At 48.5% G+C, this 14,020-nt stretch overlaps 1 protein-coding gene across 3 annotated transcripts in view; it reads left to right on the top strand.

Annotated features, from left to right (window-relative positions):
* B9D1 (B9 domain containing 1) overlaps positions 1-14,020 on the top strand; it is a 409,768-nt gene that overhangs the window by 153,132 nt on the left and 242,616 nt on the right. For all 3 annotated transcript variants that reach the window (XM_069210124.1, XM_069210126.1, XM_069210125.1), the window contains exon 5: positions 3,713-3,775. In XM_069210124.1, coding sequence (XP_069066225.1) covers positions 3,713-3,775 — 63 coding nt within the window. The remainder of the gene's footprint in view (positions 1-3,712; positions 3,776-14,020) is intronic.

Here is a 14,020-nt window from a genome sequence, read left to right as displayed (position 1 = left end):
TGTATTTGGGGCAAATCTTCCAGTAACCTCACCTTAGCCATCCACAATATCAGTTTAAAATCCCCTTATCATATTCTATTTCTAATTGTTGCAGCTGCAGGCGGCCCTCTACCATATGTGCCAACAGTGCTGCACACCTTGCCTGGTCTGATTTTAGGGAAAGCTTATGGGGAAAGGTGTTTGGTGATGGGGGTTAAAGCTGCAAGGGATTGGCTGAGACTGTTCCTGCGGGACACCAGGAGGTTTAGCGTGAGTACATTAGGTGGTGGTGCTGTACGAACCTCTCCCTCCCCTCTGTTCTGCTCTATCCCCTTATAACTGAATACAGCCCTAGAGAATGTTATCCCCTGGGCCAGTATTGGCTTGGGGAGGGGGGATGGCTAGGCAATCCACTCCCGTTAAACATGAATACATCCTTGGGTGATGGGGTCTCTAGGGATTGTAAAAGTCTTAAGGAGGATGGGGGCTGCATGAGCTCTCTCCCATTTAAATTTATTTTGGCCTTGGGGGCTAGTGGTCTCCAGGGCCAGTATTGGCTCAGGGTTGGGGGACAACACTCCCCAGTGTAAAAATAAATAAATAAGAAAATAAATTAATAATGATAAAAAATAGCTGACTCCAGCCGGCACCCAGGATGGGTGCTGACAGGGGAGCTAGTGGAGGCCCTTGCCCCACCATCCCTCCACCTCACCCATCCCCCCCAAAAATAAACAAAGGTGGTGGATTGTTCTGGGTGGTCCCGGGACACCTACAATAATATATATATTTTTTAAAAAGAGCAGAAATGACTAATAATTTTCAAGACCTGATCGTTGTTTATTCACTGCTCCTAGCATGGATCGTCCCATAAAGCCCTAGAGTTCTTATCAATTGCATATTGTCTTTGCAGCGGTGCCCCTAGAAGAGACAGGGGCACCAGTAAAACATGTTTTAATCTTGTGGGTGACTACAGGCAGTGCAACAGCCTCCCAGCAACATTAAAAAAAGAATCTCTGTGTCATTAAATCCATGACCCTGGGAGAGCTTACCTTATTTTTTTTAAAACAGTCCAAGCTGGTGCTGGATATGCTTCAGCTGGAGTGTGGAGATCCCTAGTTGTTGGTTCTGTTGTTGCACTTTGTGCCTTGACAAATGTTAAAAGAAAGACTCAAAAACACATTAATGTTTTTGTTAAAAAGCTTTTATTAAAACATTTTATTACAATCATTTTTAGTAACCATTGCAATGTGTAACATTATGAAATACACATCTGATTACAGTTACTGGTTGCTTTTTGACGAAGCAAGTATATTTGCCTTCCTTAAAATACCACACTTTATATTGTTATACATTGTCAGCAATGTGTGCCAGCAGGTGGCTGGGTGCGGGGCCAGGCCACAGACCAGGCCCTGCACCCAACTCCCCATTGTGCTGTGCTCAACGCTGAGTTGACCGCCAGCAGGAGGTCGGGTGCATGGTCTGCACCTAACCCTCCACTGCACACATAAGAATGTCGGTACCAGCGTGGGTTGACTGCTAACAGAGGGTTTGTGCGCAGAGTCTTGCTTCAGGCCAGGCCCTCCACCAAACACTCCGCCTTGCATGGCCAAGAGGGAGTTGGGTGCCTGTGGGGTTGGGGGCAGGGCCTGGCCACAGCCGTGGCTCTGCGTCTAACCCACAGCTATGCATCACGCTGGGCATCTTACTTTACTGTTAAAAAAAAAAAACAACAACAAAAAAAACATAAAAATTCACTGGAAAAAAACAAAGATTTAAGTGATGTTATATTTAGGTGAAAATGGCAGTTAAACATGCCATTTTAAATTAACAAAACCACTGAAATTCATGAGTTATAGTTATCTAAAGTAGCTATAACGTGTACCCTAAAGTAACTATAGCTCGCGTCCTCGCCGTGCCCTGCTAATTACCTTCAAAATTACATCACTCTTTCATGTTTTTTCTAGGACACCATTGGTAACATCACTGCAACATCTGAAATGACATAATTGATGACAGCACTGTGCACACGGGGCTTGTGTTGTTACTTGAGATAACTATGACTGTTGAATTTCAGTGTTTTTTTCCCATTTTAAATGGTATGTTTTAACTGACATTTTCCTGTGTATTGTTGTGTCAGCCATTAGAGTCATTTTATTACTGCAGCCAGCCAGTCATTGCAACCTCAGGTTTTAGTCTGCTGGCAAGGCTGTTGTACAATTTGTTTTTCTTCAAAATCTATTGAACAAATTTGCATCAGAGCCCTGGGATGTGAGTAAAGTTCTACTTTCATTACAAGTTTGACATAAATCTTATAGTTTTTGTTTTTCTGTAGGCACAAGCAGAATCTCTTACGGAGCTAAAATGGAAAACATCTTTTTTTTTTTTTCTTTTTTCCCTGCATTGAAGTGCTTAAACGTTGGCTCACTAAACTTTGTTTTCCAAGTTTTGGTAGTTTCTTCTGCTGGGGTCAAAGTTATAATCATCTAAAAATCTAAATGCGACTCAGAAATAACTACACATTGGCTATTGCCACTGTGTAATATAGATATATAATGATGTTATAAATTAATTGCTTTTTTAATAGTGCTTCTTACCATTTCCTAGTGTTGTAAACAAGAGATATTATTATCAGTCACTCAAAGAAAGAGTAACCGATCTTGAAGAGCTTGGAAGACTGTCATCCTTGCTGGGATTCGAACTCGTGATCACCACTGACCGCTTTTTTGTAGTTTCGAGCCGTCCCTTCGTCTTCCCGAAATGCCGCATGATGGCATTGAGTCATTCCACTTCAGTCATTGTCTCTATTGTGAATGACTATTTTGGTTTTGCACATCAACCCAAAACTAGTCCAAGTAGTTTGACATATCATTCTTTACTTATTTGTTTTCCAAACATGCACGCCTCCTTTATACAGCATCATTTATTACCTTTAATGCTTATTGCATCTTTATTGCTTATTTCTTATTGCAATATCTCTAAAATAAATAAATCATTAAAAAAAAAATCTGGCTTGTCATGGACAGGGCCGTTGACTGTTCTAATGATTGTTTTTTATAAGTACTCTGTGACTTTGCTTGACATTTAATTCGTGAATATCAAAATAAGCATGAATCTGCACTCAAATTTTGGCAATGTTCTTGCAAATCTTGCATTATCTATCCCAATCTGCAGGTTGCTGTCTGTGGCTCTCGAACCCTTCTGCCAGGCCAGGTTCCTTCTTGACCTTATCTCTTTTAGCTTTGGCTGTATTCGGTAAAATGTGTATATTTTACATAATTTGTAAGTTATGTGTAGCTACAGAGGCTATACGTGCAGAATCTGTAACCCTACTCTTCTGCTGGACTCTGGCGCTGCCCAGGGTGTGCTTCGCCGCACTGATATTGATCCTTTGCTTCCTTTTAGCCTCTGCGGTCACTGTTGCTCCTAAGGTTCGAGCTACTTTGACTGGGCTCTAGAAAATATTAAATACACAATGATTTTGGAGCTGCTAAAATTTCTTTACCTTGTGAAGTCATGCATTAATGAAAATTTGGCAAGGAAGATCCATTGTTACTTTGCTCATTTTCTTTGGTAGAAAGCTAGTAGTGATTAGAACTCTCTGAAGTGCTTTACGCAGGTATTTTACTTAAGACAGTAAGATCTTTGTACTGCGACTTTGCATACAATAAACGTGGTTACTCAGAAAAAACAACTCGCTTACATTTACATTGTTTATTTTCACATTTTTCTTTAGACACAGAAGAACCTTGCCTATGTTTGTTCCAGAATCTACAAGCAAACTTCAAAAGTTTACCAGGTAATTCGATATTTAATTAGATTACTGTGACCTGCCTGCGTCTATCACTGGCTAGCTCAGAAGCATGTGTTAGATGTTAAATGTAAAATGATGTCAAACGCTTAACACACAAATCTTACTTTCTTGTTCAGTTACTGAACTCAATGGTTAAATGTATTGCTGAACAGTACTGTTGTCGTGTCCTTGCAGAACGAGATATAGATTTATTTTGTTCTCGAAGTAACCTATTCCAAGACACCCTGCATAGCCTGTTTGTCGTCTGCTTTCTAACCATTGTATATTATAGGTAATCTTAATTGAAATAATGTATCCTGATCTCAGTATGCATGAGGCCTGATGTCTTAATAATGAGTCTTGTGATAGCAACGACTTTTGCTAAAGAATTCCCTATGGCCCAAAGGAAACTCCTGAAGCCATTTCTATGGGCCAAAGGCATCAATTAATGCTGTACTACGTGTGGGTTGATATTCTTCTCTAGGATTTAGTCTCTATATTGCTGTCCGACTTATGAAGTTGTCTGATTAAACAAGCTTGAAGTCCTGTATACTTGGCATTACACTATTTTAGTCTCATGAGGACAATGGCCTGAATGAAATTGTATGATATCTCCTCAGTTCTAGTCAGATAACTTCTTGGAGCCATTTGCCCTTTATATCAAATATTTTATCCTCCTTATGGAAAGAAAAGATGACTGTATAGCAAATATATGCACAATTTAGTGTGTTTCTGACTCACTTTACTTTGTTAACATATAGCTTCCTCATTTGGAATCCTAGTACGTGACAGATGCGTTCTTGAAAACGTTATGGTCATCTATAGTCAGTCATTTTAACATAAACCTAAAATGATATGAATGAAGAGTAAACAAAATTGTAACTTTGTTCATTGGATCGGCCATTCGTGGATGCTCTTGTTGACTTAGTAAGACCTAACTGTGTTGAATTAATGTACTCTAGAAAGCAACTAAGGCCATGCTTAGGTAACATTTTGTGATGCAGATCACTTGCCTGTGATTAACATCAGTGCTGGTAATGTGGATTTAGTCGGAATTTATAACATGGTTCGGACTAAACCTTAGTGGCATACAGTATTGTGCTGCAGTTAGTGATAATGTTTCCTGAACTGGTTTAGCAACATTTGGTTTCTCAGATCTGAATTTTTGTCCACGATAAATTCATACTCACAACTTGATAGATTAAGCTTTAAGTACTTACTTGTCAGCTATCATCCAATTAGACAGAGGCAGCCTTTCAGACACATGACACGTAGAACACCAGACACTCATTGACACAGTTGCATATAATCTGCATAGTAGGGCTCCGTGATGACGAGATTTAGCCATTAGATATCCCAGTTGCTCCATGTTCTCACTGAACAGCACAAGAGGCAGCACAAAAGACCCCTGAGATACTTCAAGTGAGTCAAGGTGAAGATCAGATTTCTAAAATCTCCATATTACATTTTGGGAGTTGGTCAGATCCCATATGCACGGCTGTGTCGTGTCAGTAAACTAAGCTGACAACCAGCAAGAGTGGGAGATGAGCCTAACAGAACGTGGCAGTGGTGTAGGTGCATCTTGAGACGGTGTGGACATCACCACCAAATATCTAATTAGTATTGCTTACTTTTTTTGGAGGTTTCTCTGCACTTGCTCCTTAACTGCTTAGAATGCTCACAATACAAAGCTTAAAGCAACAATATCCACACTCACTCATAGACTCATTCAGCATGTTTGTGCCCACTGAGCTTCATGTTCACCTTCATATGGCACCTCAAATGACAATCGCATCCTTTGCTTCACTGTTGCCCTAGAAAACTATCAGCCCTTTACTGGCATTGAGGGACTGGGAGAAGTCTGCCATGTGCATAACTAGTTAAAAAGCACACTGAAGGTGCAAACCTCTACCTCTTCCTGCACTGAGCGGTGTCCCGACCCTAATAATCACTTGAATGTTTCAGCACCATTTGGGTCCGTGGATCATATTAAAGATTTTAAAGCAACAAAAATAACGATCTGATAGAGACATCTAGCTGCAGATTCTTTTCCTTTGAATTTCTCAAGCATCAGACCGGATCCAGAAGATTTGTGTGTGAGCTGTACACCTGCACGCCGTCAGGTGGGATACTTCTGTTCCACGGGGCATTTTTGGCACTGGAAGTGACGTTGCAGTCACGTATATAGGCATCACCCAGGCTTGCAGACATTCAGTTCTTTTCTTTCTGCGTCAGTTAGCACTGATCCCGAGAACCCTTCTGTTGTTTATTTTTTAAAATGTTTTCAAAGTTTGTTGAGATGTCCTCCAGAAAGGTAGAATTTAAACTGTGTGGCACCTGTCACCGCACCATGTCGGTTACAGACCCCTATATGGTCTGTTTATGGTGTGTTGAGCTCGACCACAACTCCAAGTCGTGCTCGAACTGCAGGACTATGGCCCCAGGGAGTCAAAGGAGGCCCCATCAGGTTCTGCACCGACAGCTCCAAGCATGGCTCTGATGGGGTCTCATTGTTCCGATCACGGATCTGAACCGGTGCAGGTCGTGCTACAGCACCTTCTCCAGCGAAGGTCGCAACAACGATGCTTCCGTCGCTTACTGGCGAGCCAGCTACATTCTCATCCTTGGCGGGTCGGATTTGAAACGGTGTTGATTGACGTCGACTCCAGCACCGACAGGGCCCATTGGTCCTAGATGTTGCCTGAGCATTTATCTGAACATCCAGGCATGGGGGAGGAATTGGAAGGGCCACTGGACCCTTTAGAATGCCAATCGATACCCCTACTAACTTGGACTGGTATGAGGAACTAGGAGATGCCAGTGGAGTGGACACATGTCCAGATAGTGGCTTGCTTCCCTCTTCTACCGTGGGTATGGAAGAGGGAGCATCATATGCAATGGTGATGAAGAGGGAGCGAAAGTCCTCAACCTTGAACTACTCTCTTTGGCGGTCAAGACTAATCTCTTGACAGAAGTGCTTCAGCCTGAGGCTTCCTCCTCAGAACCCCTGCTCCCCTTCAGCGAGGAACAGACTGATGTCCTGCTGGGAACGTGGTCCAAACCTAGCATAGAGCTCCTGTAAACAGGACGATTGCCCTCCGCCATCTCCCCACCCTCGGGGACCCTAGTTTCCTCACCCAACACCCCACCCCTGAGAGGTTGGTAGTCCAAGCCTTAACTTCCATAGTGCATTCCTTGCAAACCCCCCTCCCCCCCCCTCCTTCCCACAGACAGGGAGTGCTAGAGGATGGACTATTTGGGAAAGAAAATGTTTTCTTCCACCAGTCTGTCCTTACAGTTGGTGAACACCTCATGCTTTTTGGGCCGCTACTCACACGTGGTGGGACACAGTTGAGCGAGTGCTACCAAAGGTCCCGGAGGAGCTCGGACCATCCTCTCCCAAACAGTAAAAGACAGCAAAGATGCAGCAAGGTTCACCATTATGTGTGGATTGGACATGACAGATTCTCTGGGCAGACAGTTTCATTGACAGTGGTTCTTAGATGCCACGCCTGGTTGAGAACATACTACTGCTCTATACTAAGATTTAGGTGATCATTACAACCCTGGCGGACGGTGTTAAAGATGCGGTAATACCGCAAACAGTCAGACGGACAAAAAAAGGGAATTATGACCCTGGCGGAAACCGCCAACAAAGACAGCCACTTTAACACACCGCCCGCCACGGCGGTACTGACAAGCAGCGCGGCGGTCACCGCCAACAGACAGGCGGGAGACAATGTACCGCCCACAGTATCACAACAGGCCAATCCGCCACCTTTTCCGGGGCGGATTCACCGTGGATAAAAACACGGCGGAAACAGCTTTTGCTATGGGAAAACGCTCACCTTCTACACATCCCACGAGGAACGCCGACTCCATGGAGCCGGAACTCCAAATACTTCCTGCCCTTGTCTTTCTGCTCCTTCACGACCAACAGCGATGTAGGCGCAGAAGATACCGGTGAGTACTGCACCTACGACACAGGGGAGGGGGGAAGCAAAAGTTAGGGGGACACCCACCAAACACCCCCACCCCCACCCTCGCATAGTACAACATACACACCAATGCAGTCACAAAAAGAACAGTAACAACCCACAATCCCCCCGGAGGAATGCAAAGACAATGCGAATTTCGGGCAAACATTATAATGTGCCAATATACATGTCATACAAAAATATATAAATATATGTATTCCAAAATCACTCATATTTACATAAATAATCCGAGAAGTATTGCAGATATGTACACAACAATGTCCGTGCACAAACAGTCCAAAAATGCATGGGCGAGGCCCACAATAGATACCTGACCAAAATCCGAGGGAACACTGCCGGGGCATCAGATAGAAACACTACAGGCACCTTCGGGGGAAGGGAAGGGGAGGCATCTCAGCCAGATGAATGCAAAGCCAGATCCACGACGGGGCTCCATGCCCATTGATGTATCCTGGGGAGTGCAAAGCCACAATCTCTCAAGTCCCTACAGTGGGTGGCTTGCCCACTGTTCCATCCTGGGGAGTGCAAAGCCACAGTCTCTCAAGTCTCTACAGTGGGTGGATTGCCCACTGTGCCATCCTGGGGAGTGCAAAGCCACGGTCTCCCAAGTCTCTACAGTGGGTGGGTTGCCCACTGTGCCATCCTGGGGAGTGCAAAGCCACAGTCTCTCAAGTCTCTACAGTGGGTGGGTTGCCCACTGTGCCATCCTGGGGAGTGCAAAGCCACAGTCTCTCAAGTCTCACAAGTGGGTGGGTTGCCCACTGTTACATCCTGGGGAGTGCAAAGCCACAGTCTCTCAAGTCGATGCAGGTCCATACTGGTACTGGGGGGTGACTGGTGCCCAGACTGGATGAGTCTCCCCGTGAAAGGTAGTGTCCTGTCACTGTCCCAGCTGCACATGGGATAAGGATGCCTGATGTGGTGGGCCATTCATTCCTACCCGGTGCATTGCCCTGTTCAGCGGTGCTTTGCCATGTCAGTCTTTGCCCTGTTCAGCAGTGCTTTGCCACGGCGGTCTCTGGACTGTTCAGCGGTGCTTTGCCATGGTGGTCTTTGCCCTGTTCAGCGGTGCTTTGACATGGCGGTCTCTGGACTGTTCAGCGGTGCTTTGCCATGGCGGTTCTGGACTGTTCAGCGGTGCTTTGCCATGGCGGTCTTTGCCCTGTTCAGCGGTGCTTTGACATGGCGGTCTCTGGACTGTTCAGCGGTGCTTTGCCATGGCGGTTCTGGACTGTTCAGCGGTGCTTTGACATGGCGGTCTCTGGACTGTTGAGCGGTGCTTTGCCATGGCGGTTCTGGACTGTTCAGCGGTGCTTTGCCATGGCGGTCTTTGCCCTGTTCAGCGGTGCTTTGCATTGGCGGTTCTGGACTGTTCAGCGGTGCTTTGCCATGGCGGTCTCTGGACTGTTCAGCGGTGCTTTGCCATGGCAGTTCTGGACTGTTCAGCGGTGCTTTACCATGGCGGTTCTGGACTGTTCAGCGGTGCTTTGCCATGGCGGTCTTTGCCCTGTTCAGCGGTGCTTTGACATGGCGGTCTCTGGACTGTTCAGCTGTGCTTTGCCATGGCGGTTCTGGACTGTTCAGCGGTGCTTTGCCATGGCGGTCTCTGGACTGTTCAGCGGTGCTTTGACACGGCGGTTCTGATACGGACATTGGTGTGTGGCATGACGATCTCCACACTGGACATTGGTGTGTGGCATGACGATCCCCATACTGGACATTGGTGTGTGGCATGACAAACTCCACACTGGACATTGGTGTGTGGCATTACGAACTCCACACTGGACATTGGTGTGTGGCATGACGATCTCCACACTGGACATTGGTGTGTGGCATGACGATCTCCATACTGGACATTGGTGTGTGGCATGACGAACTCAACACTGGACATTGGTGTGTGGCATGACGTTCCATCATTACCCAGCGGGGCTGTGGCATCCTGGCCCCGCCTGGGCTGTGTCTTGTGCGGTGGTCTCAGGACCAGTGACGATACTTGGGCCCTCCTGGGCTGTGTCTTGTGCGGTGGTCTCTGGACCAGTGACGATACTTGGGCCCTCCTGGGCTGTGTCTTGTGCGGTGGTCTCAGGACCAGTGACGATACTTGGGCCCTCCTGGGCTGTGTCTTGTGTGGTGGTCTCAGGACCAGTGACGATACTTGGGCCCTCCTGGGCTGTGTCTTGTGCGGTGGTCTCAGGACCAGTGACGATACTTGGGCCCTCCTGGGCACTGACTCTGGCGGTGGGCTCTGGACCCGTTACGATACTTGGGCCCTCCTGGGCACTGACTCTGGCGGTCTTGACACGGTCCCGTCGTCCACTCTCCAATTTCGGAGCCTTTACAGGGGGTGGGCTGCCAGTGCCTTGGCTCCGGGTCCTACTGCCTGTCCTGGTGGACAGTGCACTCCAAAAACCTGGAACACGCACCACTGGTACTGGTGGCTTTTTGGCTGAGTCGCTACGACGGGACTGATGAATTGGAGGGGTGGAGGGTGGTTGTAGGAGGTGTCACTTTAGAAGTTTTGGGTGCAGGTGCAGGTACTGGAGGCTGTCGTGAGGTGGATGGATGTTGGGTGAGTGATTGCCGGCGTTTGGGTACTTTGGGAGGGGGCGTCACAGACACACTGGGAGAGGACACAGGGGACGTGTAAATGGCAGTGGAGGTGGTGAGTGCAGGTGAGCGGCGTGTGGTGCTGGGTGTCCTGGTGCGAGTCCTAGTGCCTGTAGATGTGGTGCATGTAGGTGTGTGTGTAGACGAGACTGGGAGGGAGGAGGGAGAAGAGGAGGAGGGGGACACAGTGGAGACAGTGGATGTTGCTGTGTCTGCATGGGTGTGATGCTTGTGTGAGTGCCTGTGGGATGTGTGGTGCCTATGTTTGCCTGAGCTACTTTTGTGTGTTGCCTTGTGTGTATGCTGGTCTGTAGGTGTGCTTGGGGATGGGCTGGGGTACAGGGGATTGGGTCTGGGAGGGGGGAGGCTGGACACAGGGACAATTGCTGCCATCAGTGCTGAGGCCAGAGATTGCAGGGTTCGCTGAAGGACAGCCTGACCAGCAGGAATGCCCTCCAGGAATGCATTACTGTGTTGCAACGCCCTTTCTACACCCTGGATGGCATTCACAATGGTAGACAGCCCAACAGTGAGTGATCTGAGGAGGTCAATGGCCTTCTCACTGAGGGCAGCAGAGGTGACAAGGGCAGGGGCTGAGGTGCCTGGGGCGAAAGTGATGCCCACTCTCCTGGGTGAGCGGGCACGGGGCGAACGCTGAGGGGCTGCTGGGAGGGCGGTGCTGGTAGGGGGGGTGGCGGCTGTACCTGTAGAAGTGTGGCGCACATATGGTGCTGCCACCACAGGGGTGCTCACATCGGCGGACGAGTCTGTGTCGCTGGTTGGTGATCCGGAGTCCGACGTGAAGCTCCCCTCGCCCTCCGTCCCACTGGTGTATTCAGAGTTTGTGGTGTGGCCCTCCATGGCCATGTGGGATGCAGCTCCCTCGTGCTCCGGTGCCACTGTACCTCCGCCTGTTGATGCTGATGTACAAAAGGACAGGGAGAGCAGGAAAAGGGGGGGGAGACAGAACAAAGAGAGTTTTAGTGCATGGCATACCGCTACCGTTGGCGGACAAGACAGACGCAGCAGCCCCATACACAACGCCTCGCTCCTGCCCTCTGCACATGCAATTTCTGGGATATGGCCTACATGGCATTGGTGGAAATCTGCGCACATGGATGCCACAGGGGCAACTATACCTCAACTTGATAATTTACTGAGGAGGGGGTAGAGTGCCAAATGGCCTACATTACGGAGGGGCCTTGCCTACCTAACTCGCCCTGGCCTAGGGACACCCAGAGCCCACCTCCCCCACCCAGACACCTCCACTGCACGCAAAGTCCGCAGAATGAGAGTGTACTCACCCTCTTGTGTCTGCTGTGATGTCCTTAAGCGCCCATCCAACTCCGGGTAGGCCACCGCCAGGATCCGGAACATCAGGGGGGTCACGGGCACTCCTCCCACGTTGGGAGGCCATCCCCAGCTGAGCCTCTGCCGTCTTCTTGCTGAAACGGCAAATGTCCTCCCATCTCTTACGGCAGTGGGTGCCCCGTCTCTGGTTTCCCCAGACGCAGCAGCCATCGTCGCTTCCAGACCGAGGTCAGAGCAGCACTAGCAGTGTAGGTCCTCTCCTGTCGAAGGTCAGGTATCTAGTGATTGAACAGATAGAAAATGGTGATGACGTCTGCGGCGGGGCGCATCATCACCGCCGGCGCACCTGTTCATTGGCTCCTGGGACCCATAGGGTCCAATGTTAACCAATGCAGCATTGCGCCGCGGTCTATGACCGCCTACCGCGACGGTGTGCAACGCCAGCGCTGTTAACCCACAATCCCATTGTCCCAGTTTAGAGGTCAGGCAGCCGCCATTTCAGGGGCCCACATGGATTCATTTTCAACTGCGTCACACGTACTGAGGCCTACACTCAACACACAAACAGGAAGGGTTTATTGTCTGGTGTAGTCTTGTGTGTGACTGTGGGTACATACCTGGAGGAATAGTGACTGGTTCTTCGCTGTTGTCCTTCTTAGGCACCGTCAGCTGGGACATATGAGAAGATGGCGGAATCCTCCGGTGTACCGCCCGCTGGTGGACCTGTTGACAATGGAAGAGAGACATTTAATCGTGACCTACCGGTTTGACCGTGCTACAATCCATGAACTATGTACCCAGTTGGAGCCAGACCTGATGTCACCAATCCTCCATCCGACTGGAATCCCCCCTGACGTGCAGGTGCTGTCAGTGCTCCATTTCATTTCAAACAACAGTGGCCATGGCATCAGGGATGTCCCAGCCTATGTTTTCCAACGTGTTGTCCAGAGTGTTGTCTGCCCTGCTGAAACACGTAAGGAGATACATCATATTCCCTCAGGTGGAGGATTTGCCTACAGTGGAAGGTGACTTGTATTCCCTTGGACATATCCCCAACGTCATAGGTGCCATTGATGGGACCCATGTAGCTCTGGTCCCCCCGCAGGACTGAACAGGTGTACAGGAACAGGAAGAGTTATCATTCAATGAATGTCCAGATGGTCTGTTTGGCAGACCAGTACATCTCGTAGGTAAATGCTATGTTCCCTGGCTCAGTGCATGACGCCTACATCCTGCGGAATAGCAGCATCCCTGATATGATGGGTGAACTCCAGAGGCACCGTGTATGGCTATTGGGGGACTCTGGTTACCCCAACCTTTCCTGGCTATTGACCCCAATGAGGAATCCCAGGACCAGGGCAGAGGAACGCTACAATGAGGCCCATGGGCGGACTAGGAGGGTTATCGAACGCACCTTCGGCCTCCTTAAGGCCAGGTTCCGGTGCCTCCATATGACAGGTGGGTCCCTATTCTACTTACCGAAGAAGGTGTGCGACATCATCATCGCCTGCTCCATGCTCCATAACTTGGCATTGCGACGCCAGGTGCCTTTTCTGCAGGAGGATGATCCAGATGACGGTGTTGTGGCAGCTGTGGAGTCTGTGGAGCCTGTGGACAGTGATGAGGATGAAGCTGAGGAAGACGAAAACGACAACAGGGAGTCAGTCATACAGCAATATTTCCAGTGAGACACAGGTGAGAACATTTTCATTTTTACCATTACATTAACTTTCACACATCTACCTCTATCCTGTACCTACATTTCACTCACTATTTGTTAATTGAGTTGTCCCCTTCCATTTCAGTTTCACAAGTGTGGTAACCTATGTGTCAACTGTTTGCATCCTTGAAGGGCTTGTGATGTGTGACATAGGTATGTTAGCCTTCCAATGGGTAACCCATTATGAAACTGTAATTTCTAATACAGATTTACAAATCATAGACTGACTCCATTTGTTTTTAGTGTTTCAAGGGTGTTTATTTAAGTGCTCAAAAAATGATGGGTGATGGTGGAGGAATGTTCATGGCAGAGTCCAGTCTATTAGTCTCACAGGTACATTGCACATCTGGGCATTGGAAGTGGAGCTAGGTCAGTTCCGATTTGGACAGGGTAACAAAATGGGACAGTCGGGGGACAATCAGGGTGGTCTTATTTCCTGGTGGGGTCATGCCATCTTGCTCTGTCCTGTTCCTGGATCTCAGGGCCCGCTTGCGTGGTGGTTGTCTGTCTGCAGGGGATGGGGTGCTGGTGTGTTGGTCCTGTGGCGGGGCGTCCTGTCCACTAGCGCCGGTGGAGTTGGTGGGCATGTCATCGTCCTGGCTAGTGTCAGGGGCC

The sequence above is a fragment of the Pleurodeles waltl genome, chromosome 10 (genome assembly GCF_031143425.1).
Source record: "Pleurodeles waltl isolate 20211129_DDA chromosome 10, aPleWal1.hap1.20221129, whole genome shotgun sequence".
NCBI classification, from domain to species: Eukaryota; Metazoa; Chordata; class Amphibia; order Caudata; family Salamandridae; genus Pleurodeles; species Pleurodeles waltl.
The sequence above is the reverse complement of the archived record's forward strand: the minus strand, read 5'-3'. Positions and strand labels throughout refer to the sequence as shown.